This window comes from Fundulus heteroclitus, chromosome 23 (genome assembly GCF_011125445.2).
Source record: "Fundulus heteroclitus isolate FHET01 chromosome 23, MU-UCD_Fhet_4.1, whole genome shotgun sequence".
Taxonomy (NCBI): domain Eukaryota; kingdom Metazoa; phylum Chordata; class Actinopteri; order Cyprinodontiformes; family Fundulidae; genus Fundulus; species Fundulus heteroclitus.
Genome location: NC_046383.1, coordinates 30946625 through 30974558, shown reverse-complemented (window position 1 = coordinate 30974558; position 27934 = coordinate 30946625). Strand labels below are relative to the sequence as shown.

At 42.8% G+C, this 27934-nt stretch overlaps 2 protein-coding genes across 2 annotated transcripts; both read left to right on the top strand.

The window, feature by feature from the left end:
• The first annotated feature begins 3039 nt into the window (after nucleotides 1–3039).
• sh3bgrl (SH3 domain binding glutamate-rich protein like) lies at nucleotides 3040–21554 on the top strand. Its single transcript, XM_012866883.3, has 4 exons — nucleotides 3040–3270; nucleotides 16651–16836; nucleotides 20300–20380; nucleotides 20736–21554. The coding sequence occupies exons 1-4, from the start codon at nucleotides 3226–3228 to the stop codon at nucleotides 20769–20771; spliced, it is 348 nt and encodes a 115-aa protein (XP_012722337.1). The 5' UTR covers nucleotides 3040–3225; the 3' UTR covers nucleotides 20772–21554.
• Nucleotides 21555–24993: 3439 nt separating this feature from the next.
• si:dkey-237j10.2 (uncharacterized protein LOC568721 homolog) lies at nucleotides 24994–26725 on the top strand. The gene is made up of 2 exons (XM_036127466.1): nucleotides 24994–25461; nucleotides 25795–26725. Exons 1-2 carry the CDS (start codon nucleotides 25293–25295, stop codon nucleotides 26481–26483), a joined length of 858 nt encoding a protein of 285 aa, XP_035983359.1. The 5' UTR covers nucleotides 24994–25292; the 3' UTR covers nucleotides 26484–26725.
• The last annotated feature ends 1209 nt before the right edge of the window (nucleotides 26726–27934 follow it).

Genomic DNA, 27934 nt, shown 5'->3' with positions numbered 1-27934 from the left:
TTTTATTACGCCATTGTTAGCCCCCTTTCCAATCTAAACCCCATGATTTAAAGCTTTTAAGTCTGATGCATTTCCATTTGTATGGGACTATGTCTGTAAATCAGCCCATTGACGTCTGGGGAAGTTTTGAGGAAAACTCCAGTACACCTCCGGTCTAGCGGGTGGTGGCAAGAAGACACCATGGGTCAAACAAACAAAGGCAGACTGACAAGCTGTATCCATATCCTGCTAGTAGTCCGCAGAATTAGATGAAGAACACACAACTGGTTTTGCAGATGGCATTTCACCTCATTAGCCTCTTTTACCCCTGTCCTACCCTATTCCGCCCGCACCGCCGGGCTCCGCACCGCCGGGCTCCGCACCGCCGGGCTCCGCACCGCCGAGCTCTGCACCGCCGGGCTCATACTGGGCACCAGTACTGATGTTGGTGTAAATAAATAAAAAAAAAAAGCACAGCTTCTCTCTGCCTGCACAGGTATGGGACTGGAGTGGTATGGACTCCTTCCTCTTTTTTCTCTAATGCTGCTACAGCCTGGTTTCTGCTGGAGGTTTTCTTTCCTTTTAAAGGGGAGTTTTCCTCTCCACTGTCACTTCATGCATGCTCAGTATGAGAGATTGCTGCAAAGCCATCAACAATGCAGATGACTGTCCACTGTGGCTCTACGCTCTTTGAGGAGGAGTGAATGCTGCTTGGAGAGACTCGATGCAATCTGCTGGGTTTCCTTAGAGGAAACTTTTTGACCAATCTGTCTTTAGTATTTGACCCCGCCTCTCGCCCATTGAACGCTGGAGATAGGCACCAGCACCCCCCGCGACCCCATGAGGGATAAAGCGGTTCGGAAAATGGATGGATGGATGGATGTCTTTAGTATTTGATTAAATTTGACTTTGTAAAGTGCCTTAAGATGACGTGTGTTGTGAATTGGCGCTATATAAATAAAGTTTCATTGACTTGCTGCGGGAGACAAGCAGAGTGCCTGCCTTCTCGGGGCTTTTAATCAAGCGTGATGCTCTCTTTACAGACAAAACTTATAACTTTCAGTGTGTGTAAAATGAAAAAAAAAAAAGCCTCACTTAATCCAGGAATCTGATTTAGGTTATTAAGTGCTGCGTACCCGTATGTGTATAGATAGCTGAAGTGTGCTTTATCATTTCTCTTTTAGTTCCTTGGATGTTAATCGTGGTTTGTAAAGTAAGATTTCACAGTCCACCATCTTATACTTATTTACATGAAAACTCAGTCTTAGGGCAATGTGTTTTCTGTTTACAAGGAAATTTATATCAGTTTTACAGATATGCCGAAAAAGTTTTTTAATTAACTTAAAATGCCATGTACTTCCCCACAAACTCAGTGAATGGTTTATATTCACTTTTCAGCTATGACAAACAGATCCACTCAAAGGAAAAAGTCCCACCCTCAGATCAGGACCATTTTCCCATAAAACTAAAGCCCCAGGAATCTGACATTCCCCCGGTAAATTTGGATTAACGTAATAGCTGGGCTTTCCACATGTAATGGAAAAGGATATTATATAAGTAAGCACATTTTGAGCACTGTACAATCCAGTTATATTCCTCATATGTATAAACATACCTGGTAAATAAAGCTGATTTTTCTTTGAGACCAGATAAATAGGCCCCACCCTATTTATCTGAAACTATAAGCTTTTTTGTGTGCTTGGCCAGTCTTTGAGGTCTTCAACAATTTTTTTAGATATACCAACAAGCAGGTCCAAACACTGGGGTGATTGGGCTTTCTCACTGACAGCACCCTAACTCGAACCAGCTTCCCCTGGATTTATGCTCCACCAATGATCAAAATATTTTTAAATGAAACCTCAGAACTCATATTTAGGATGGCAAGTAACAGTGAAACATGTTCTAATGGTTCTGTGCATTGTTTTGTTTATCACTGTATGTTTTCTATCATTGTAAAGCATGTTGGACACCTTCATTTCCTGCCAGCACTATGTAAAGAAACAATTGATTGATTAAAGGTAGAGTGGACGAGTTATTTCAGAAATATAGGTAAGAAATGCCCATGTCACTTTTTGAATAACTTTCTGCAAGACCATCCTACCTAATCTTCTGCTCCTCTTCTTCCTTCTGAGGCCTTCCTCTTCTGCTCGTAATTTTGTAAGACAGTTTGCTTCTTGCGACTCTCAGCCAATTTCAAAGTATACAGTGAGAGCAGTGGAGCCACTATTAATGGCTGAAACTTAAGCTCACTGCATACATAAACTCTGGAAGTGCATACACAGACAGCAAGGGGAAACTAGAAAGAAACATACATGCACATTGGCATTATGTGAGCATGCCATAATGGTTGGCATGTGGGACAACCAACAGATACTAGGTACTTTTGGCCAAAAGAAAAAAAAAATACACAATCAAATCATTGAATAATAGGGACTTGATAATGCATAAATCTAGGGTATGAAATTATAGCCAATTTTTATTTATTTAATGTATGTATTTTTGGTTCCATCAAAATTGTAACACACACAAAGATTTCTTGATGTCCTGTATTGCTTGGCACTTTTGGCCCTCCATACTTTCCTACAGAAGAGGCCTGCAGGGGGCTTACAAAGCCCGTCTAATGATGCGTTCGCTTCCAGAAGCTGTGCCGTTGCACAAAGACCGCTAAAAAAAAAAAAGGAAGAAAGAAATCACCGCATATTCTCCCTTCTCATCCACCATCCCTGCGCGCACACGCATGGGCATTCACTAAAAAAAAAACACGCTTCAGAGGGCATTTACTCGGTTGAAGAACAATAGGTGGAGTCTGGCTCAGACAAAGGGTTCCGTGCTGAAATATTCACACAATATAGCCTCGATGTGATGCCATGTTGACAGGCCTATCGCCATTTGCGCGTGCGTGTGCCAACGCGCGCTTGCGTGCGCGTTTGTGTGCATGTATGTGTGTGTGTGTACGTTTTAAGCGAGAGAGAGAGAGAGAGAGAGAAAGAGAGAGAGAGAGAGAGAAAGGGGCGGAGAGATGGAGGAGGAGGAGGAGGAGGAATGCCAAGCCAAGCTCCATCCAGAGCTGTGAGCAGAAGCATTTGCGCAGATAGTCTGCGCTGCAACAAGACGCTCTCTGTTTCCCAGCCTTGGAAGTTATTGTTGTTTTTTTTTCCATTTTTGCACCTCTGCTGCTCCCTCCGCCTGCAAAGGAGCACGCATTGACAGCAGCCAGCTTGCGACAGACTGCATCAGGGATTTACGATGGTGATTAAAGTCTACATAGCAACGTCCTCTGGATCCACCTCGGTAAGAAATTCAACAATGGCATGACTTGTTTGCTAGAGTCATTTTTTTTTCTGCAGCATCCACAACTTATTAGACGGTTAGCTGAACTTTTTATTAAACTTATGTCCACCAGCTTGCCATCTTCCTGTTAATGGGTGCTCTGACTCATCAGTAAAGATGTTGCCCTGCTCTTTTGAGAAGTTTGGACATACATAGGGACCCTTTTCTTAATTTTTGGTAACTTTGTCACAGAGAAAGGGATAAAAAAAAACACAGAGGAAGTGTGAGGCAGTATGACAGAGCTCACTTCTCTCAAAGCTGTGGTTTGTAACAGTCAGAGCTTCAGGATGTGGCAATTCAGACTTTTTGAAGCAGCTGAAACGCCTCAAATGGCATGCAGAAAAAAAAAAAAATCAATAATGGTCTTGAAATTCTGTGCTGTGTCACCTGATGCCAGGGCCACTGGGGTCTGGCTCACGCTGGAAAGCAGAATTTAAACGTTCTCCTTAAGGTTAAGCAGGATTGAGGAGTTTGCTTCAGACTTGCAACTTTCTTCCAGAATGGATTGGAATGACTGTGATGCAATTCTCCAGGGCCCCAGTTTTAGACAAGCAGCTGCAGTCCAGGACCAGTGTTTAGGACTTCCCGAAGGCCTGGAAAGACCACAACTTGTATAGTTTTCCGCATTACAGGCACATCTTTCTTTGAAATTTGACAAAAAGTGTTATTTATAGCCAAGAGTTATCAAAATTACATACATTTGCTTTCACAGTGCCTTAAGAAAGACTAATCTGTGGTGGAGGTTCACCTTTCAGCTGGAGAATGACCCTAAACATCCAGCCAGAGCTCTGGTTTAGATCAAAGCATATTCCTGTGTTAGAACGACCCAGTCGAAGCCCAGACTTAATCTAAATAAGAGCCTGTGGCAAGACTTGATAATCAATATAACTGGATGTTCACAGCCGCTCTGCATCCAGTTTATCTGAGCGAAAGCTATTTTTAAAGCCCCCAAATTTCTCTGTTTTGATGCCTAAAGCTGGTAAAGGTAGTTCTGACTGTAACTTCCAGAGAAGATGTTTTAGTTAAAAAATACTGACATCTGTAAAGTGTGCTGTCCATTTGAACACAAACAAGACAGGACAGTTCATTATGGTAAATTTATAAGACGATCTTTGAAAGACTTGTACTGCATTCCTTTACGGGCACAAGTATGCGCTAAAATATACAGAAGTTTGTGGTTTTAACTGCTGAAGATACTTTCTTTGCAATACACTGCTTGTTTTCAGAAGCTCCCATCAGACAGACCCGTAAAACACAGAGGCTCTTTTCATATGGACTGTCCTGGGAGGCTATTACAGCAAATGACATTTGCAATGTCTCTGTACATAATAAGCATCATAGGGAGGGGCTGCCTGCACAGTCAGGGTGGATGGAGCTTAGAACCCAGATTGCCTCGAGTGTGCGGGCGTACAGCATTTCCTCTCATTGATCTGTCTACAGTAAAGTCTGCCAGAACAAGTGGATGGCCTTATGCGCTGTGTGCACAAACACATCCATCCTGCACTGGTCGAAGGGTCAAACTGTAAGGTTTACCTCTACATTCATTTTGATCTGTTCTGCAGTGAAACGACTTTCCTTTCATTTTGATTTACTCAAAGTTTACTTAGACAGAAGGTGTGATTGATATTGGATTTTAAACTATATCTTTATTGTGCTACCTTCTGTGCTGCGCGGTTAATCATAGTACACAAACGACGACACAGCACAGAGCACGGGAATGAGTTGGAGTATTTCCTAAAATAACATTTTTGCTTTTCCTTTGCTCTGAAAAACCACACAGACAGCATAGTCCTGCTGCGTGTCCGAAACGCTCCTGACAGTTTTGGTGCACACTGATGAATTGTATAATATGGAAACAGTTGTTTTAATTACAAATAGCTTTCTTCTGTATAATTTCAAATGGATTGAGGGAAAGATCGTATCGTTCTGACTACAAGTGATATGCCTGAAGCTCCTTACCCCTAATAACTAATCTTGGCCTTCTGCAAGTCAGCCGCATGAACCGATCCAGTCATTCCCGGCACCGTGGGAAATTTTTAGGCCTGGCTTGCTTTGCTCAAGAAGTTGAACCCTTCCTGTAATAGAATAATTTTTGCTGCCTGCCTTTACCATAAAATCTCCCATAAAGGCCATGATCTAGTTACCTGACTCCGCCAGATAGATTTGCTCCGCATATCCATCTGGAAACCTTCCGTTGAAGTAATTTTGGGAAGGGGCGAAAATACTGGTTAGCTGATTGGCCTATGTTGGTGATAGACGGGCCAAATGAACCAATCAGATTCGTCGTCACTCTGTTACGAGCGACGACGAAAACACAACCACAAGCCAAGCTACTCTTGCTGCTGCAGGTAAAGGCTCGTTAGCTCAGCAAAGAAATACTCTGTAATTCCGATAAAACTTGCTTGATATCCACGCTAATGCTAGTTTCATCGGCTGAAGCCGCCATGTTATTTAGACTGAACTGTCGCACTTCCCGTTGCGTCACACCTCAACCCGCCTCAAAGCCAACGCTGATTGGACGTTCGTTTGGTGAACGGCTCCAAATTTTCTTCAACGGAGAGTAGCCAGACTGATCTGCGAGTGAAACCTTGAAAGCTCGCGAGATCAGGATGGTCTCACGAGGCTAATGATCTAGTACAATACATATATTAGTTGCTTTGATGTTTACTGTTTACTTTCTATCATGCAACCTACACCAGTCAACGAAAACTAAACTTATTCTCAGACTTTGTTGAGGAAATTTGTGGTGACATAAATGATTATACTTCTGTGTTACTTATCTTTTCTACACTCTATAATACTCAGTGTTTACACTGTTTAACCTCAGACGCAGCATAAAATTAGCTGGTTACCAGATACGGACTATTTTCTGTTAGACCTGTCTTGACCTTACCTGACTCCGCCAGATAGATTTGCTCCGCATATCCATCTGGAAACCTTCCGTTGAAGTAATTTTGGGAAGGGGCGAAAATACTGGTTAGCTGATTGGCCTATGTTGGTGATAGACGGGCCAAATAAACCAATCAGATTCCTCGTCGCTCTGTTACGAGCGACGACGAAAACACAACCATAAGCCAAGCTACTCTTGCTGCTGCAGATAAAGGCTCGTTAGCTCAGCAAAGAAATACTCTGTAATTCCGATAAAACTTGCTCGATAGCCACGCTAACGCTAGTTTCATCGGCTGAAGCCGCCATGTTCTTTAGGCTGAACTGTCGCGCTTCCCGTTGCGTCACACCTCAACTCGCCTCAAAGCCAACGCTGATTGGACGTTCGTTTTGTGAACGGCTCCAAATTTTCTTTAACGGAGAGTAGCCAGACTGATCTGCGAGTGAAACCTTGAAAGCTCGCGAGATCAGGATGGTCTCACGAGGCTAGTCTTGACCTATGGGAAACTGTAATGTCAGATGTTTTTTTTTTTTATCTAATTGGTGAATGAATTATGCCTTAGTGCTACCAGGCAACGATACCCACAAACCTCTTCAGTGTGGACGGTGTTACTGAAAGAAGAAGGCTTAATTTCAGTGTCGGTGAGGTGTCTAAGAAAAGTACGAGGACTATAAAGTAGAGCTAATTATAGTAGATGCCAGAAAACGCAGCACATTCACTCTGTTTTATCTTTTTGATCTCTCAGCCTCTGTTTTTCTTAGAATATATTGTTGGGCATGGTGGTGGCGCAGGGGTAAAGAATGCCACCCATGTACAGAGGCCTTAGTCCTCAACACGGCTGTCCCAGTCCAGGTCCGTGGTCCTTTGGCGAATGTCTTACCGCTCTCTCAACATCGTTTCCTGTCAGCTTACTGTCAAATAATGGCCACTAGTGCCAAAAATAAATCTAAAAAAAAAGAACATGCTGTATTTAGACATCTTTCCAGCTTTTTGGTAATTTCAGAGTTAATGTACTAATCTTGGTCAGGATTGTGTTTAAGCCTTGGCCAGAAAAACAGAAGCGTGGGAGTCTCTACTTTTAAAAATGACCTGTGAAATCTTTTAAAATGACATAGCAGAGTTTTCGATTCAAAAACTGGGAATAAGCCTATACTTGAAGTATAGAGGGATGGTGAACAGTTAAAGCTGTGGTGAAAGGTTCATGAGATTTGCTATCTTATATTTGGAAAGTGTTAGAGGTGAATTCTCCATGTCTGAAATACCTTTTTTTCCCCCTGTATTAGCCATTATTCAGGAATATTGTTTTCTTTTTCTTTCAAAATAAAGATGGATGGCTTGGTGTAGGACACATTACTTGTGTGTTTCATACCTTTATGCATGCTGCCTTGTCTGGATTTCCTGCTGCAACTTAAATGTGGAAAAGCTATAGGACGTAATACCAGCCAGAGTTTAAATCACCTTAAGAAATTCATTGCTGTACCTAATTGGAAAATCTCTAGGAAGTACTTCCAGTTTATCTTTCACAGGTGGATATAGTATACAACTTACCAAGATATTTGCACAGGCCATCATGCCACTCTTCCTGGAATAGTATGGACATTATCTTTTGGACATTTTCCTGCATTCTCGAGGTTACAATGAGGCCACATTTGAAAAGCAAACCAGCAGTTTTACCCAAATCTACACATGCAAATGTTCTGCATACCTACTATACTGTAGACAAACAACGTAAGCCTGAAAGGGAAATTTTATTTAACGGACAAACTGAAAGCCATCACCAAGGAACCTTTCTTCCTCGTTTCCTTTTATGCACATCAGGTCCCCTGGTTGCGCTGTTTCCTCATTGGCACTATAAATGAGTAATATAACTTGTGAATATGTGTGGGTCTTATGTGCTCTACCTCAGCGTGTCCGACATGCCACACTTTGACCCCCTTTAGGTTCTACATTAACTTTTGTTTTTATTGGCGGCTGTGGCGAGACAGGCAGTTTGTTTTAGAAACATTTCTTTGCGGACTTTATTGTTATTCTAAATCTAAGTAGAAGAAGCTGGGAATCCAACCAGGGTGTCAGTGTAAGACTCTGTATTAACAGTCTTGCAACTGCTGACTGAGCTAAAGACTGGGTGGAGGCAGCTACCGGCCTCCGCATTCCAGTAAGCAGTTGTTTATGGTTGAAATCAGACAACGTCTAATTGGGGCAAACCTTTATCCCTTACAGACACACAGGGCTGTGGTTGATTCTCCTTTTGCTTCAGCTCAAGGGGCAGGTTTGAAGGCTGGGCCTCAGACAGATTAGAAACCTCCTTTGCTCTTATCTTTGTGACGCACTGTTTTGCAAATATTGTTTCAATGTGTTTTCCCTTCTACCTGATTGAACTGAACGTAAACTGACCCCAGCTCTGGGTCAGCAGAACTGACTGAATCAGTCCCGGCTTCATTGATCTAAGCCTGCATTGTTGGATACAGTTCATCCGATCAATGGCTGCTATTGTCTAGCAGCTGTTAACGCCAGAGTCATGACCTTTTTCAGGGATTAATCAGGTCTGGATCTGATCTCATGCCTGCCAAAGCTCTCATGGCATGCTGTGCAATGTAAATCATTAATTTCAATTCAATTCCGAAAAGGAAATTAAATATTATGCAGGTTTCTTCAAAGAGTTGTTATAGATGGTGATGGATCTCCTGTAACGGTCTGTTTTACAGCGGCTCTGGAGAAGCCTCTGGCTCAAGACACTCTGTTGTTGCCTGACAGTCTGATGAAGAGGATGCTCAGGCCTGTCCGTAATGTTCTTCATTTTATGAAGGATCCTTCTTTGGACAATCATCTCCAGAGGTTACAGACAAGTCTCCTCAACAGAACCAGAAATTCTTTATTAGCTTGTTGAGCTTCTTTAAGTCACTGTCTACGATGCTGCTACACCAGCAGATGAAGGCAGAGGAGATCAATCAATCAATCTTTATTGTCAACTACAATTTGCATTGTAATCGAAATTACAGTTTTATTACAACCGTCCATTGGGAACGATTGACTGAGGCCATGTGTGCCAAAAGAAAGCAGCCGTTAGACGCATTCCTTCGACCGCCGTGATGCGGTTTTCTTAGGGCGCTGCCTTCACACTCTCCACAACAGACTTATTGCAGATCTGCAGCGTCTTTCTGCAAACCCTGAAGGACCTGAGCTGCATCAGGAAGTACCGTCTGCTCTGTTCCTTCTTGTAGTTGTGTTCTTGTAGTTTTTGTAGTTGCTTCACAGTTGCATCTCCAGTTTAGTCCGCTGCCAAGGTGAACACCAAGGTATTCATAGTCCACCACTTCCACTTCTTCTCCCATGATGGAAATAGTTTGAGCTATTCCGGTTTCTCCTGAAATCTAAAATCACCTTATTTGTTTTATTCACATTTATGATTAGATGATTGTTTCCACATCATGCCACAAAGCAGTCCACCAGCTCTCTGCACTCAGCTTGCTGTCCATCTCTGATAGACACAACTGCAGAGTCATCTGAGTATAGTCATCTGCAAATGACTGGAGCCAGACCTTCTGTCTCTCAAACTGTGGTCTTTTTGTCAAGGTAGTCTCTGATCCAGGCAAATGTTGAGGCCTCCACCTAAGGCATGAGGTCCTCCACAAAACCTTCCCCTGGGTCAGGTTGGAAGAGTTGCTGCAGAATCCCACAGAGCTGCTCAGCACAGACCCTCAGGGCCATCTGAATCTGCAGCCTTATTCCGGTGCAGTTTCTATAGCTGCCTCGTCATCTGACTTCTAGAGACATACAGGTGCTTGGGGGGAGGCAAAAGAAGCACCAGCATCTCTATGACTCTAAGTTGCTTCTGTATACATCTCAATATCTCCCCGTTTCAAGCCCCAAAGGCCCCTTTTTCTTCTGGAGATCCAGAGTTTGTTATTGAGAAATGATGCTGCAAATTCCACTTCTTGCACCTTTGGATGATCCTGATTCTCATTGAAAAATGAAAATACTTGTAGCATTGTTAAAATGTCACTTGAAGCCAAAGGCAAACTTTGTCAGGTAGGGACTGTTGAAGATATTCCACCTCGTCTGGGGAAAAGAACTGGGCTTCGCCTACATGTTTAACCACTGACAGTGTGTGGTAGCTTTAACATTCTTGAGTTGCCCTGTTGTGTTGATAGAGCCAACTAGTGACATTTTTCTCAGGTTGTAAGCACTTGTTTACAAAGGCACAGAAGAAGCCTCAGCCAAATTTAAACCTAGTTTCTCTAACAGTGATTTGGGATACTCGGTTTGAAAAGGAAACAGTGACAGAGTGACTGATAGATAACCGTTAGCAGCTAACAAAGCTAAATTAGTGTCTGCTTTGCAACATAAAGGGCTATTTTACAGTTTTTATTGAGTCTGGACTTCATTTAAGCATCTGTAGGTCAAAAAAAATATACTTTGACCGCTGAACCTGATTTGAATAATTGTAACTTGAACAGAAACTCATTAAAACAGTGTTTAGAATTTAGAAAATGATGGCTTTGTAAAAAGGGGCATATTATGCTTTTAAATCTTTCCTATTCATATTGAAATCATTGAGTTGGGGTCTGCTCTGAATTCCTTGTTATTGTTGCCCCCTCTCCCCCCCTCTCTTTAAAAGCATATGAGTATCTTCACACCCTGCCCCCTTCCAGGTCGTAGGGCGTTCCACTCCACCGCGTTCGGCCATTTTTGGAGTATGTTGGGGGACGGTGTGGTGAATTAGGTGGGTTTAAACACCCAATAACTGAACATTTGGACATATCCACTTGTAACTTCGGGATCCTTGAGGTTGGTCTACAAATATGCAGTGAGAAAAAGAAATGTAACGTTAAAAAATTGGTTAGTGGGAAGTCCATGACCTTGTTTAGCAGCTACGCAGCAAATGATGTGATGCTAAAAAATGTTGCAGAGAATAGAGAAAACTGAACCGATTGAAAAATATGACCTAAACGTAATATAAAGATATCTACGCAGCACCTGGACAGACTACCGTATTTTTCAGACAATAAGGAGCACTGGATTATAAGGCGCATTAAAATTTTTGCCAAGTGTGTAATATCACTCTGCCCCTCCATGCACACAGCTCTCTATCCGTCTCTGTCGGGAGGACAGAATAGTAGGACTACGCTGCCCTGTTTCTAACATAAGGCCAAAATAAACGTAACTTTTATATTGAATTAACTTGCTAGTTTTATTGTTGTTAACATGTACTCCAGGCGCGGGTTGCATAAAGACTCCCACATATTCGGGCGTACTGTGCGCATATTGTGAGCTACGCAGATGCCTACTCTCCACAGACATTTTACCCTTCATAGTCGAGCGTACCGTTGCCTTAATTTCTTGTGGCAAATTCTTACAATTCCCACGCTTTCTGCCAGTGGGACGAAGGGGCGGAACGGATGGTAAAATGTGTGATTAGCTAGCTGAGCACCTAGAGCCGTTTCGTTTCCAGCAGGTTCCCACCTGTCAGTGAGAACAGAGAAGGACTGTGATGCCGTGCATCCTTGCCACCGCCTGCTTGGAGCAGGTAGGCGTATCAAGCTCGGTGTCACATATAAAACAGTTTGATGTAAAGACTACTTGCCGCCGAACAGTTTATAGTGTGACGCTGTGTGCGCGTACGTAAAAGCTGAGCTCTGCATGTCCACCTTGAGTACACACAGACCTCTGTGAAGTGAAGTATGCCCGAGTATTTCAAAATTTTAAACGATTTTTGAGCGCATTTTACCACGTAGAATTGGTCAGTAAGCACAACTATAATCATATATAAGGTGCACCATCAATTTATGAGAAAATGTAAGGATTTTAAGTGTGCCTTATAGTCTGAAAAATACAGTAAATTAAACTTTTCTGCACTCCTAGAGACTCCAAGTACACAACAAAATGTGTTAAGGACTAAGACAGTGGATTTTGCATGATATGTCCCCTTTTAATATTCAAATATGAGGGTTTTTAGTTTTAGCTTCTGACCCTAACCCTTCTAACCCTAACCCCGAAGTAATGCAAAACTCTCTTTTAATAAACTTAAAATTGTGTCTTATTTTGTGAATTACAAATTACCATGCAGTGCGAGTGAAAGGTTCTTAGTGTATATGTTTGTGTGTGTGCAACCCCAACACCCTCACCCAAGCATGAATAAGCTGGTGCAGTGTTAAAAATGCTATGGTGTTGTCATAATAGTTATGATTTACACTCAGAGAAACTTAACTGTATGTGCAGGTTTCAAGGTAGTCAACACAAAGATTTGGAATATTTGATAAGATAAGTGAAGGTCGTGGTTGCTGAACGCACCTCAAGTAACTAACTTGTGACCATGTTCATTCAGATCCCAGAGCATGAGAGGTCGTGTCACATTTACTAAAACAATCAATGTCATTCATTCTTATGGAGATTCAAAGGTTTGAGAAATTTTTTAATATAATGTAGAGTTATCATGGTCAACAGAATTATTACAACGTGATTGGCATTTCATTTTATGCGCCTAGCAACTGGAGAGTTATAGGGACCACATGATGATGGGAAAGAAAGATCGGCATGATAAAAATGTGGGTTAATCACAATCTAAATCGTTGTTTTAATATACACCAATAATCTTGCAATGTCTCATTGTCCTAATATTGTGCAGTCCTACTAGCAATACACTCTGTCTCAAAAATGTATTACTGGACACAACACATCTGGATAAGAGAAACACGGGTGGGAGGACATTTCCTGTTCCGTGTTCGCATTGTGTCGATCTAGCAGGAGATTTGCATGCTGTTTTGGTGACAACACGTGCGATTTCCAGACAAAGGTCAGGCAAATCAGGCTCTAAAAACTCTGCAGGTTTACAGACGGGAAGCCACGGCGTGCTGTAACAGTGTCGGCCTTTCCGAAAAAGATTGCTGCACATCTTCATAATTTCGTACCATTCTAGAACAATAGATAACATCTGAATTGCTCAAGAAAAGGTAAACAAAAACAAACACTTTTTTTTGCATGGACAGGCACGTGAAAGGACCTCCCATCAAGTATTCAGTTTTTATTGAGTTATGTTCACATATTAATTGCAATTAGCTGACAAACAATGACCTTGCTTAATTTACTAAACCAAAGTCATAGAGAATTTTTTTTTCTGATTTAGGAGAACTTGGTTGACATCCTAGTGGCAAAACCAGTTCCATGGCTGTTCAACTAAATATCTAGGATATCTGAAGGGACAAGGGAACATTGGTAAAAGCACCTCAAGAAGGCGGGCTGGATGACTAATACCAACTGGATGTCCCAATGTGAAAGCTCCCGTCAAAATATTAGTGCAATCTAAGGTAAAAAGAGCATCAACCCAGAGATGCATTTAGAGATTTGCAAGTTGTTGTTTTTTCTTGTCAGCACATTGGATACTTCCAGCGTAGTTTATGTAAATCAGGAGTTGGATATCTTCCAGGTCCTGTCCAACTGCCTGGAAGTCAGATAATGGTCTAATACTCTCTATCTATTCCAAAAGTTGGCTGTAAAATCATTGTGCACCATTCAAAGGAATACACAAGGCAAAGTGCTTGTTGACTGAGGACACCAGAGAGCATTTCAAATGGGCAAAGCTGGGAATTCCCACTGTGCAATTAGTGCAAGGGGCAGATGGCGTGTGGCCAGTTTGTCTCACAAATTAATTTTGCCTGGCAACGGCACAGTGCATGCTTTCTGTGGATGTGGCCAGAGTGGTCAAACATCAGGGAAAAGAGAGACGAGCCTCGCGTTAAGTGGGTCGGTGCAGAAATTTAGGACCAAGTCGGGCTGTCGGAGGGAATGCAAATGTTAGTCAAACGAAGTACGACGGTGGGTGTATGTCTGCGTGTTGATAGAGACGGGGTCGGGTGGTGTTCCACTCGGCTGCTTTAACCCACACTGGTTCCCAGAGCAGGTGGGGTGCCGTTGCTGGGACTTTGCCCCGTTCTAGCCCAGTTACTGATTCAAACTGTGCCACAGCTAATCGGCCAGCCTGATTTACATGCCTCGGTGTTGTTTCGGCAGATGGTTGTTAAATAATCCACCTGTCTTCATCTGCATGCCATGGAACTGGGAGGAGTCCGCGTAACGAGGGGGGGGGGGGGCGTCAGCGCTGGCAGGGTGACAACAAGTTAATTCCAGATTGTGGTTTTCGCAGTAACGCTGGTTTTAGGTGTGCGAATGTAGAGTGTGCAGCTCAGAGCGGATATGTGTGGGTTTCTCCTCGCAGAAGGCCTTATTTGGCTCATGTTTGACCAGTTACCTCCTCTCGAGTCCCAGAGGAGCTCTTGTTTCCGTCTGGCCTTGTAGGGCCATCCTCCTTCTTGCACACACCCACCGAGATCCTATTGGGCTGCCCTGACAGACACTAAACCACGCACACACTCTCTCATGCACCAATGTATATAGACGAAAGAACACACTAAAGGGGATTCGGTAACTTCTTCATGATTCCCTATCTGCCACTGCGTCTTTCCTTTTATGATCCTTTGTGCTAAAACACAAGGACAAAACATAACAGTTTGCTTTAAAAGAAAGAGATTGGATCTGAAGGGACGTCACTCCTGAGACAGTTGCAGCTCCTTTTGCGTGTAGAGTTGCATTTTATTCCCCCCCTCAGCTTCTGGGAAGAGAGGCCTGCTGTCTTATTTGAACAGCACAGACAATTTAGCAGCGTCACCAATGGGACGAGCGTTAATTTTGGATGCTGCAGTCCGACCGTTGGCAGAAATTCCTGTCAAAGAGGTTCACACCTCCATGAAAAATCCAGACAGTAAGACACATCTCTCCTTGCCTGCTTTGCCAATATGTGCAGCTTAATAGAAAATAGCTCTCAGAACGGCGTGTGATCGGAGGCTTATTAGAGAATATCTAAAAAAAAAAGAAATGCTAAGATGTTAAACATATGCAGCCCTGAAAGCATTCTTACCTCTGGAATGTTTTCACATGCTGCAACGAGCTTCAGAGTAATATTTCTGGATGTTGTGTGATAGCTCAGCGCTAAGTAGCACATAATGGTGAAGTGGGAGAGAAATGAGACATGGCTTTTTAAAAATTGTCTACAAATAAGAGTGTGCCATACATTCTGTCTCCTTTACTCAGATGCCCTAAAGAAAGTCCGTCGCTACAGAGACCTTATGTGTTTGATTTAATCTCAGCATACTTCCAGCTGTTTAGTGAAAGCCACAGAGGGTTGTTGGACTATAAACAGCATCACGAAGACGAAGGAACGCCTCGGACAGGCTGGGGCAAAAGGTGGTTCAGAACCTTTTAAGCAGAGCTACGACGTAAAACAGTATAATATCCCAAGGTCTGAAAACCCCAGCGTATTTCAGACTATCAGGTGAAAATGGAAAGAGTGTGGAAGAAGCTGCGCCGGTCAGATTAAACCAAAAACTTTGCCTTTCAGTCAGCATGGAGAAAGCTGTCCGTTGAGGAAAACTAACCCTGCATCTGTCCCCAAACACACCGTTCCCATGTGGAAACTGAGCGGTGGTAGCATCGTGCTGTGGGGATGTTTCTCTTTAGCATGGACAAAGAACATGATCTGTGCTGATTTAAAAATCGATGGAAATAAATCTTGAGCAGTTGGGTAAGAAAACTCTTAAGAGGCAGTAAATCACTCTAGACTAGGGTGGACTTTCACTTTTCAGCGGGACAACGGCCATAAACACACAGCCAGAGATGTATGTTTAGCAGGTTAGATCAAAGCAGCAAGCGTCTTCTCCAGTTCATAAGAGCCATTATCCTGCTTGTTTCAGTTGAATAGTAGGTGAATTACCTCCTCACAATGTGATCAAGTTGATTTAAGGGAACCAGAGAAACATCTAAAACATGCCAGAGACCAGCTCTATGGGAATGGTGTTTAGATCAAAGCATATTTACGTGCTTTGATACATCTCACTAATGGACCAAAGGTGGGCCGCAGATACAGTCTCTAGACCTCCAAAGCTTGTAGAGGCCTCCCCCAAAAAGACATTGCCACTGTACTTGCAGTAAAGGTTTGTTTTACAAAACATTTACTCTATGGGGCTGATTCACACCACACCTTAGGCAGGTCTGGTGTGAATTTGGGGGTGGCATGGACCACTTTCCTTCAACTTTACTATTAGGAGCTGCTTTTTCTTTATTGATGACTAAAAATCAAACAAAATACAAAATGTGAAACACTTTACCCCTCGCAAAGACACAATAATTACATTTATGTGTGATATTAGATCAATGCATCTTTTTGCCTTGAATTTTAGATTTAAAATAAATCGCCCTTATTTAACTTCACTCAGTTTTCTGCAAGTAAACGGTAGCTTAGAAACAGAGCAACTTCAGCAGCCCACTTTAAATAGCAAGAGACACTTCCTTATGTTTGCAGCAGACTGGTGACAGAATCTTGAACCTGTTTCCTCGTAATTTTGCAGTTACTTACTAACGGTTTCCTTTTTTTTTTTCCCCCACCCGTCTCCACCCCCATGCAGATTAAAAAGCAGCAGCAGGACGTGATGGGCTTCCTGGCAGCTAATAAAATCGAGTTTGAGGAGTGCGACATCGCGGCCAATGAGGCCAACAGGAAGTGGATGAGAGAGAATATACCGGAGGAGTCCAGGCCTGCCCAGGGGAACCCACTCCCCCCACAGATTTTTAATGAAGAGAAATACTGCGGGGTGAGAGAGTCACACTCAAATGCTGGCTCAAAGTTATCTCTGCAGCTCACATGTTGATGTTTTTTTTTTTTTTTTTGGTCAAACATTGAGAATCTGCAATTCATGTCTTCAGATCACACAACAGCTTCTGGTTTGTTAATGATGATACATTTAAAGACAAAAGTATACTTAACCATACTCATCAGTGTGCTTACTTTAGTTATTAAGTTTATGAAGTTGCTGTCGGAGTCTTGTTCAGGAGTGATGGTAGGATGGGACAAGAGATGGACAGACGGACTGCAGCTTCATGTGCTGTGATGTGGAGCTGCTCCGATCTGTGAAGAAAGAGCTGAGCCACGAAGCAAAGGTCAAAGTAGAGCCACTGCTTCTCAGCATCGAAAGGAGCCAGCTGAGGTGGTTTGGGCTTTTTTATTTTTTCCATTTAACCAGGAAAGTCCCGTTGAGGTTAAGAACCTCTTTTTCAAGGGAGCCCTGGCCAAGAAGCAGCAATAGTTACACACCAATTACAATTAGGTTACAAAATTAAAATGCAGAACAAATTAAGAAAAACGGTCACAATTGAAAGAAGTCACGTCTAGTGCTCTCAGTCTGGACTTAAAAGTGCTAAATGACATAAGTTCAGTTAATCTCCGGTCTTGTTCCATGTAGACAGCTGAGTAAGCAAAAGCCCATTTTCCTGTTTTTATGTGAGGAAATGTAACGGAGTGCATTCGAGCACGAAGAGTAAGAATCCGTGCTTCTCCGTGTGATTGAATCACAGATGCAGGAGGGCAGCAGCACAAGCGTGGCGTTATAAATAGAAGCATCCCAATGTCGCAGCCTCCTGGTGGACAAAGAAGGCCATCCCACTCTAGTGTGCAGGTCACAATGATGGGTCAAGGCCTTACAGTTGGTAACAAACCTCAGAGAAGAATGATAGCTAGTGTCAGCCTTATGAAGACAGCAAGCTGAGGCTGTCATGTACAACAGTCACCATAAAATAAATAAATATCCATCTCTTCAGGATGCCCCTTGCCTCTTTTTGGAGGTTTTTCTGAGCACGTCCCACTGGGAGGAGATTCCCGGAAGAGCCAGAACTCGCTGGAGCTATAAATTCCATCCAGCCTTGGAAATCCTTGGGACTCCCTCAGAATGAGCTGGAGGATGTTGCTGGGGAGAGGGATGTCTGGGGTTCCCTCCTGGAGCAAAAACAATAGATGAATAGATTGTTCAATCTGGTATTAGAAGTACCTGTTAGACCCCCCCTGGTAATTATGTGTAAGAAAAATGATCCTTTATGATCAGGTGTGCTACTTCAATGCATCCAAGTGCAACTTGTACATGGGATTATCTGTTTATTAGAAAAACTAAGAAGTGATTTGAAACCTTTTCTTATTGCTGTATGTCCGGGCCGTCTTATCAAAAAGGTCCTTAACATCATTGACCGTTATCAAGGAGTTTCAGCGTGGTAAAGTCGTTTTATTGACTGACCAAATGAAACCCAGTCTCTGTTCAGCTCTGTAGTACTGGCCACTTTGAAGTACTGGAGAATATTAAAAGAATGCAATAATTAAAAAAAAATGCAAAGGTCCTTTGTGGGCTGTTGAAGACACTACATTTAAAAATTACCAATTAATTTAAAAACAGATTGTGTAAAGTCAGCATCTAGCTGGCTGAAAAGGGGAAAGGGTTTCCATGTACATGACAGGGACTTTAAGTTATGTCTGTAGAGATTTAAAGTGAGTAAGGAGTGAATAGTGAACTTTCACACGTTAACCAGGGGCCAGCTGTTTTTGCTCATCTTTCTATTTGTATGCAGGAAGCGTAGCAACGTGCCAAAATGCTTATTTTTAATGTATCCGGTGCAGTTTCGTGTGTCGGCATCAGCTGACCAAAGAAACAGATACACGTGTAAATTACAATTTGCACCATATTTTGAAATCTGTTACTTTGTTAAATGTTTTATGACTTCATAGACAGTAGCTAGTTGCTCCGCTCAGGTATGCTGTAATGCAAGTGTGACAGAAGAAGTGAGCACTTGTTAGTTTAGCCTCTCAGTAAAAGCCTGCTGGGAGCGTGCATGAGTCCTGCGTGGCATCATGCTGCACAAAAAAAGGAGGGCTGAAGGTGAAGTTGTCCTTGCCGGTCATATTAAATGTCACAGACAAAGGAGCACAGCAATCGGCAGGATTTTTGCAGCTGTAGGGTGTGTCTGAGTGTGTGGGAGAAAGAGGAGGAAATATAAAGGACTGAAACAGAGTGAGCGGTCAGGAATGTGAGTGTCTCCGTCCAACCTAACAGGGGGGGAGCATTAGGGCTTATTTATTTTCACTGGGTTCTTTAATCCAGTCCCTTGGTATCAGATTGGCTGGCTAAACTTTGTTTTCTAAAAATACACTTTTATCAGACCACAGGCACTGTCAATTGCACCAATTGACAGTGCCTTGCTAAAATATTGGTCAACCTTACATATTATCACATTTTGTTACATTAATGTTACCAACTTTAAAGTATTTTGTAGTGATTTTGTGCGATTATGGGGAAAAAATATACATAGTTTTCAAAACTTGACAGAGAAAAATCTGTATTTAGTGGCAAAGTTCAGGTTTCCCTAAATAAAATTGCTGACACGATACAATTGTTTAGCGTAAATTGCTGGCCTGTAAGAATGGCCTAGTCAAAGTCCAGAACAATGTCTAAATAATACAGTCACTATCCAATCTGAATGAGTTCAAGCAATTTTACAAAGAATGTGCAAAATATTTATCCACATGTGCAACCCTGGAGAAGACATACCCAGGACGACTTGCAGCTGTAACAGCTGAGAGTCCTTCTACAAAGTGTTGACTTAGAAGTACATGCCGCTCATTTTACATTGTTATTAAAAGAATAAATAAAAAAAACATGTACAGTCACATCCAATAAATTAAAATATTATTGAAAAGTTCATTTATTCCTGTAACTCGGTTAACTAAGGGAAACACGTTACATATATATTTTAACACAGATGCTGTTTTAAAGCCTTTATTTGTGTTAACTCTGATTCCTCCCCTCCCCCACATCCCAGCTAATAAGAATACAGCATTTAAGATTAGAAGATTGCATCAGTCCAATAAAAACAGCTTTCATGCAGAAATGGGGGCTTAATGAAAAGCATGTTTAATGCCGGCTTGAAGGTTGTTGTTGGTTTTTTTTCAAAAGGTAATCGGATAAACAAGCCTCTTAGAAATGCATATTCTAATTTATTTAATGTGACTTTATATGTATTCTTCCACTTCCCACATCTACTCTATTTTTTGTTAGTTTGTCGCATGAAATCTCAGTAGAGCGAATTGAATCGTACATTGAACTGAACGTGAAAGTAGTTGAAGATGCATGAATACCTCTACAAGGCGCTGTGGATTGCCGTTTACGTTTTTCCCTTCAGAGGACGTAGATGCTGATTTGTTTGACCGACTGGACTGTTGCCTCTTCTGTTGTTCAGAACTACGAGGCCTTCTTCGATGCCAGAGAGGACAACGCTGTGTATGCATTTCTGGGTCTGACTGCTCCCCCAGGTTCCAAGGTAAGCTCATGAAGACAACAACACATCAGCATCGGTCCTTCCTGCAAGCTGCACAGCGGCAATAAGCTCATACAGGCTTCTGTATGTCTAGATATAATGATGTTAACTGCACAATAATAAATAAATAAAAACTCCCTTAACACACAAAGCACCTGTTTAATATACTGTATCCTCACATCACAGCAGGCCTCCTCTCATGCTCACTGGCGCCTCCCTTCTGCCACGACAGGAAGTGGAGGCCTGCCGGTTACCATAGAAACAGAGCGCTCTCTGTGGCAGATATTTAAACCGATATCCTCCATTTTAGTGTAACACACCCTTCCTCCTCTGTCTCTCCCTCTTTGTCTCTCACCAGGAAGCAGAGGCTCTAGCGAAGAAAGCGGCGCAGTAGCATCCTCACTCCGTTTCCACCTTACACCTCAGGCCTTTCCCGAGACCCAGACCCAGAACAGCCCCGGAAAACAACAACAACAACAAAGAAGAAGAAGAAGAAAACCCGGAGCGACTCACCCCTCGGCTTATAAACGCACGGACTGTTCATAATTACTTTACTCAGTATGTTTTCTTATATTTCCGCTGTGCCTTTCCAGCAGCAGTGAAAGGAGGTGAAAGCATGGAGCGCTATGGATATCTGTCACCTCCTGCTAACCTCAGCCTGCTAAACCCAATAGCGTGATGACATGCCAATCAACCATCAGCATCAAGGTGCAAACCACATCATCAGGCACAGACTAGAGTGTTGAAGCAACGTTAGCAAGATTCAGGGTGTTACTGATGTTATCATTAATTCACAGCACTTAATGTTCATTTACCTGAAGAGTCGGATGGTTTCAGAGTCTTAAATCCTGGAAACGCCTAATCAAATATTTGGCAGGTGCCAGTCGTTAAACTTCAGCTGCTTCCTGGACAAATGATCCGTTAGCCTCTATTTTTACCTACTTGATATTGTCTTAAAGCTAATTTAATCGCAATCTTTTCTTTCTGAGAAGTCGAAGTTGTTTAAAAATGCGAATACCTGCCAAGTGGCCAAATGAGGGATTGTTTTCTATATTATTGTTATTTGCTGTGTTTGTATTTTGACAAAAGCTGCAGTAGGAACCATGTTTCCCATTGTGTTTCCTGTTTCTGTTCAACGCTCCCGCCCGAATTTAAATAAAACATAAACACCAATGTCGGTCAGTCGGCCTTATTTACGCCACTCTCTCCTGAAATACTCTTATGTTTTGTGTGCCACAAATCCTTTTCAGTGGTTAGAATATGGGGAATCGTTTTTTTTTTTGTTTTTTTTTGTTATCAAAATTATAGTTTCCCAGGTTGTAAATGTGATTTTGAATGAATCTCCACTCCAGTGGTCTACAATAAAGTTCTGCAGTGACAAAATGAAAATGCCTTTTTCACGTAAAATCAAAACATGAGCCAAGATACCCTCCACACTTATCAGCAACCTTCTATTGCTGGAGCATCTTTTCACTAAAAGCGTTTAGAAGACTCCAACCTTTCATTTGAGTGTGCAAACACTTCTACCCCACCATTAAAACGTAAACATGTAGTGTTTGCCGGCATTCTGACTAGAACTGTGCGCTCTAGTCAGACGAGACTAATATTTGATACTGAGAACCCGATATTCAACTGAGAGACGGTGTTGTGCTTAAAAGATTTGTTCAAAGAATGAAACAAAGAGACAAAAACGTGGCGCTGGCAGGTTAGAGTCCAGAGTGGAGCAGAGGACAGGTGGTGCTGACGGCAAGCAGCTCACAGCAGGAGATGACGGGCTGAATAGCCTGGAGGTAGAGAGCAGGCCCGTGATATGAGCTGGGGTCATGCACGGGTTGGCAGGCAGGGGAAGGCAGACACAAACAAACGGCTTAGATGGAGTCGTGATATAAAACAGTCCAAGGTCGTGTCCAGGAGTCAGATCCGAGGAGGTGTCCGAGAGAGGGCAAGGAGAAACGGGAGGAATCCAAACACGGGCAACGGGTCAGATAACAGGTGCTGCAAACAAGAACGCCGGACAGCACCTCACACCAGGAGCAAAGACAATCTGGCAGAGAATGGCTGTGGAAGGCGGGCACTTAAAGGTGTGGTAACAGGTAGAACTGGTGGAGGTAAACATGATGGCGGCAGGCGTATCTGCGTATCTGCTCAGTCGAATTAGCAGCGTGGGGCAAAGCAGAGACAGCAGGCCGTCCCAAAAAGCAACAGCAGAAGACTAGAATGCATAACAATGTTGAGCTCTTTTAATACTGCAGATGGGTCTGGCATGAGAAACGGGATGGATATGTGGAAAAGCATCTCATGCCCCGCTGTTGGGTATGGTGGAGGATCAGTGATGCTGGGGGCCCGTTTCTCATCTGAAGTCCCTGAGATGCTATGACTTTCTGCAAGTGCTGAGTCGAAGAGAAGAGAGATTAAGTGAGGACCCAAAGACTGTGGCCGATCACGAGAGATTAAAAATTTGTCTTTGCACGCTTCAACCTTGTTAAATTAAATATGAAAAATATTAGGTGTTGTCCTCTTAACCAAGGTGGTTGTATGTAATTAATTCTTGAACTGATTCATCCGCTGTAGAGCCCTCACAGTACTGCTGAATTAAAAAGTCTATCGCTGACTGGGTTACTTATGAAGGCAATTAGTTTCTCCTGATTTTACTTCAGGAGATCAGAGTAAAGAGCACTAAATTCTTGCCACAGTTTTTAGAAGTTTAGTTTATTGAAAATCATCCATCCATCCATCCATCCATCTATTCACACTTCCCCAGGGGTCTGTGCCTGAATGCAGTGGACACTGGGCAGAGGCAGGGAAAACCCTGGACAGGTCACCGGTCTATCACAGAAAAGTTAAATCATGTCGGCTTTTTCTGTTTCTTCACAGTTATGTAATACTTTGCCTTGTTCTACCATGAAAATATATATAAAAAACAGATTTGTGGTTGTAATGTGACAAAATGAGTAAAAAAAGTTCCTGAAGTGTGGATCGATTGTTCTAAAGAGAGACCCCAGCCGAGAAAACGTACAATCCAGTCAGATATAGTGCCTTTGTTCCAGCCTCCTGTGGTTGGCATGCACATGCAGCCGGCGACACAGAGGAGAACCACAATTTAAGATGAAGGGACCTCCAGCAGATCAGATTCAAGGAGAACAAAACAAGCTTACGAGGACACTCCTAGCAGCAAAAAAGTGTAAACCTCTAAAACAACCTTACAGAAGGATGACTATCTGTGAAAATACTTTATGTTGTCATTTCGACCAGCTGTACCCAGTGGATGTCTTGTGAAAATATTCAGTAAAAGCAGCAGTGAGATTTAGACGAGATACGTGTTAATCGTTACCCTCTCAAATTTGTTTGACAAAAGCTGATGGAGCGAAATCCAAAACGCCTCCTTAAAGTTTAAAACTGAAACAAGATAAACCAGACTGTCTTCTTCAGTCAAACGATAGGCTGAAATTATCTGAATTTAACAATTTTACAATGGGGGAAATAATTATCTGATTCTGTGAGGTGGCTGACATACAAAGAAACTTTTCTCTCCTCTTTTGTGTCTTTGGTTTTGATTAATGTTGTGCTGGCAGAATGTCATCCAACCATAATCAAAAGAAATAAACATACGACATACAAATGGAAAACTCATTTTGATGTCATTGAGTGAAATAAGTAGTTGACTCCCACAAATCTGGAACCCAAACAGGCCCCCATGTGACACAGATCAGCCAGTCCATGAAAGACATTCCTGATTTTAGCTCATCGCGTTTGTTGGGCTCGTCTGACCGCAGAATAACTTCTTAACCATTCCTTCACCACGGATAAAGAAGTGTCACAAAAGGTCAGTGAGGAAATAGTCTACAAGACAGCTAGAAGCCTGGTGAGATGGTAACAGCTGGACGTAGAAATGGAGGAAATATGAAAGAACCACTGATCGCCCCTGCTCTTAAATGTTGTTGCATCCTCTTTCCTCATAGAAGGAAGATGATCAGCAGCTTGTTAAAGATATCAAGGGAGTTGGGAACCAAAGTCACAAAGATTTGGGTAACATACAAAATTGCAATGGATTGATATCTTGCAGCTCCCTGCTGTAAAAGGTCTCCTGCAACTTTTAGGTGCGTCTCTGCTGAATTAAACACACCTAAACCTGATGATTAGGCCATTTGGAGGCGCTGTGAGAGCTTGCCATTTCAACCAGGTGTGTTGGACCTGTGACACTTCCAAAACGTCGCAGGACCTCCAGGACAGGAGGAAAGAACGTTTGGGAGAAAGTGGCGCGATCTCATGAGACAACCATTGTGCTCTTTGGCAGCGACTTGGTCAATCTCCACAGTAAAACACAGAGGAGTAAATATTATGATTTGGAAGGGTTTTTATATTTTTTTGTGCTATGGGTACGGGAGAATCTTACCACACCGAGGGGCTAGCAGATGTCATGGACCATGTAAACTTGGGCAAGAGCCTGTTTCTCTCGTTCAGAACGCTAGAGATGGGGAAGGGACTTCCAGTATGCCAGTGACACAAAAAACTGCATTAAGTTGGCTTAACTTTATTGGCTGAAGAACAAGCTCATCAGGGTAATAAAGTGACAGTTGTGTAGAAAGATCTGAGCTTCGAGCAGCTAAGCTGCGGTCAAGATAAAAAGCCAAAACAGTGAACAAAAATCCCTCTTGTGATGTACAAACTGGTGACCAATGTCTTTACTCCTGTTTTGGTGCAAATGTGCTAATCTCTTCTTACTTCTATGATTTTAAGCTACATTTTACTAAAGGAAGTGAGAGGTGGTGGGGGGAGCATTATTCAAATGCAGAAGTGAAACAGGGCATGAAAGCTGCACCCTTACATCTGCAACGTAACACCGCCATTAGCATCTGAGAAAAGCGTCCAAAATAAGCCGAAAGGACGGAGCAGAGGAGAGGAGCTTCCCAGAGTCATGTTGGCCGAAGGTTTCCTCAGATTAATGTGCTATAGGGAGAAGAGAAAGTTGGCCACAGCTTCCAAAAGGAGAGGATGTCAGGCGAGCGCTCAATGTGCCGACCCGCTCAGCTGTTCTGTCTCTGATCCAAACTTTGCCAGCGCCCAGACGTTTCCAGCCGAAGCAGGTAAATAAAGTCATTACTACTGTTACCTATCAGCAGTGTTGAAAGTGGAAACCGCTCATTTAAAGCTTTGTATACCTACAGCCCTTATCTTGTGTAACTTGTTCTTTTCGAGATGCATTGGTTCAGTCTGGCTGAAGTGCTTCCTCTTTTAGGCTTGACATTCCCAGCACTCTTTAGCAGTAATTGTTAATATTATGTTTTAGTTTCTAACAATATTAAGGTCCTCTGTGCTTTTAAACTACATATGTTCTAAATTTGGGAAGGAGTAAACATGTCAGATTCAGGAAAACGGAGTGAATCACGGGAATCACTCGACGTGTTTTCTCTGATTAGATCCAAACCCGGACCAGCTGGACCCCAACCAGCCCCAGCGGCTGAGAGCGGCGCCTCATGTTCCGGGCCTCCTTATTCCTGGGTGTTCACCTGCAGCCGCCCTGCCACCCATCTGCATCGAAGACTGCAGCCTGTTGGACCAGTATCCTGACCTGCAGGTGGCCGACTCAGGCCGGATCTCGCACAACCTGCCCAGGGCCATGGCGTACCAAGAGGATTTTGACTTTCAGCCCAATGTCTCTGAGGTGTGCCCTCAGGCAGAACTCAAACAGGAGTCCATCCCAGACCAGGGATACCTGGTGATGGGAGCGAGTGAAAACATCAGCCTGGATCTGCCCGGACCGGGCTTGGAGCCCATGTCCAACTCGGTTTTGAATGGGCTGCTGGAGAAACAGCTGGAGGAGGTTTACATGCAACATCTGACCGACAACTTGGCTCGATGCGACTCCCACTTTGGACAAAGCCTTCTGCACGGCCTGGTGCCGCCGCCGCAGCCTGGCTGCCGCTCACATGGCTCCTACTCTCTGGAGGCCAGTCTGGTGGAGGGATCCGGGGGTGACAGCGGTAATAAAATGAGTTATCTGAGCACCCAGAACGTAGCTCCCTGCTCATCCAACTTCAGCTCTCCCATGTTGAGGATTTCAGAGGTGGACAATCCTCAGCTTCAAGGGAATATCCTGCCAAAGTAAAGCAAAAAAATAAAAAAATCCCAATGGAGAAAAATGTTTCAGTATCTGAGCCTTACATTTAGTTTTACATTTACTTATTATCTAAAAAGATTGTATGTTTTTTTTTCTAATGTAGTCTTTTTTTTTTCTTGCTTACTGACATAATGCTTCAGTCAGAGCAGCTTCCAAACGCCATCTGCTGTTTCATTGTTGTATTACATCTCTGTTACTTGCCTGACTTTAATTAAAACGAATTTTACTGACGTTGCAGATAGTTGATATATTGATTTTAGTGGTATTCCAGTGTCAGTTGTTTCTTGCTGGTATTCCCATGAACAACAACATCTCTTTTTCAGTTAATCGGCACACAAATGACAATTTGAAAGATGGATTTTTGGGGGAAACGCACTTGAGAACCGCAAACGAGGAGAGAATCACGGCAGCTGTAAGCGTTTGTGTATTCACTCATCTCGTCTTTTCCTGAGTCCAGTCAGAGATCAATGCAAAAAGAGCACTTTTGTGCTTCAGCATTAAAAGGAAAACCGAGGGGTAACAAACCTTTAATGTTTATTATTTTATAATACAACAGAGACATGATTTTTGCCATTTCTGTTTAGGCCAAAATGTTTAGAAACATACATTTCAAGACAAGAAAGCTCACAATAGTATTCATACCCCTTAGTCTTGTTTACACTTTGTCCCAATTTTTGTTACAAACTTTAATTGACATATCGGGATATTATGTGATAGACCAACACAAATAAGTACATAAATTTGAATCTCAAGGATAATGTTGGATGGTTTTCACAATTTATTTTTTACAAGTGTCTAAAAAGCGTGACATGCCTTTTTTTTACAGCATGCCTCACTCTGATACGATGACTAAACCCCTGAGCAATCTAGTGACTTCAGAAGTTGCCTAATTAGTAAATAGGGTGTCAGCTGATCACATCATGAAGGCCACCGTTTTATGGAGGCCCCAGACATGTAAGACATGTGAGACGTGCCTATGTGAGGTTGAGGATGTCAGCGAACAAACAGATTCACTAGAACCAAGGAACACATCAAGTCAGGGGTAAAGTCGGGCTTTAAAGCAAGTTTACGTGCTCATCGTGTGAAAATGTTACAAGTAAGGCAACCCTGGCAATACATGGCTACTAACCCAAACAGGCAGGCCGGACGAGGAAAAGATAATAAGGGAAGCATTCAAGAGGGCTATAGTGACTCTGGAGGAGCTACAGAGATCAGGACAGCTCAGGACAATGTGTTGACGGGACAACTAGTAGCCTGCCAGTACACAAGAACAGTGAGAATAAAGCCACTGTTTGAAGATGAGCCAAGTAGCAGAGTAGTGGACACAGCAAACATGTGAAAGAATGTGGAAATGGGACTAAAATCTAACTTTTTGGCATGTACGCAATTTGTTGCGTACATCCCCAATGGATAATGGCGAAAGCCGCATCACTACTTTT

Excerpts from the sequence above, each read along its gene's own strand:
- sh3bgrl (XM_012866883.3), top strand. The coding sequence starts at position 3,226 with ATGGTGATTAAAGTCTACATAGCAACGTCCTCTGGATCCACCTCG. Across the intron at positions 3,271-16,650 it reads CGTCCTCTGGATCCACCTCG|ATTAAAAAGCAGCAGCAGGA; the intron begins GTAAGAAATTCA and ends ACCCCCATGCAG. Across the intron at positions 16,837-20,299 it reads ATGAAGAGAAATACTGCGGG|AACTACGAGGCCTTCTTCGA; the intron begins GTGAGAGAGTCA and ends TCTGTTGTTCAG.
- si:dkey-237j10.2 (XM_036127466.1), top strand. The coding sequence starts at position 25,293 with ATGTTGGCCGAAGGTTTCCTCAGATTAATGTGCTATAGGGAGAAGAGA. Across the intron at positions 25,462-25,794 it reads GACGTTTCCAGCCGAAGCAG|ATCCAAACCCGGACCAGCTG; the intron begins GTAAATAAAGTC and ends TTCTCTGATTAG.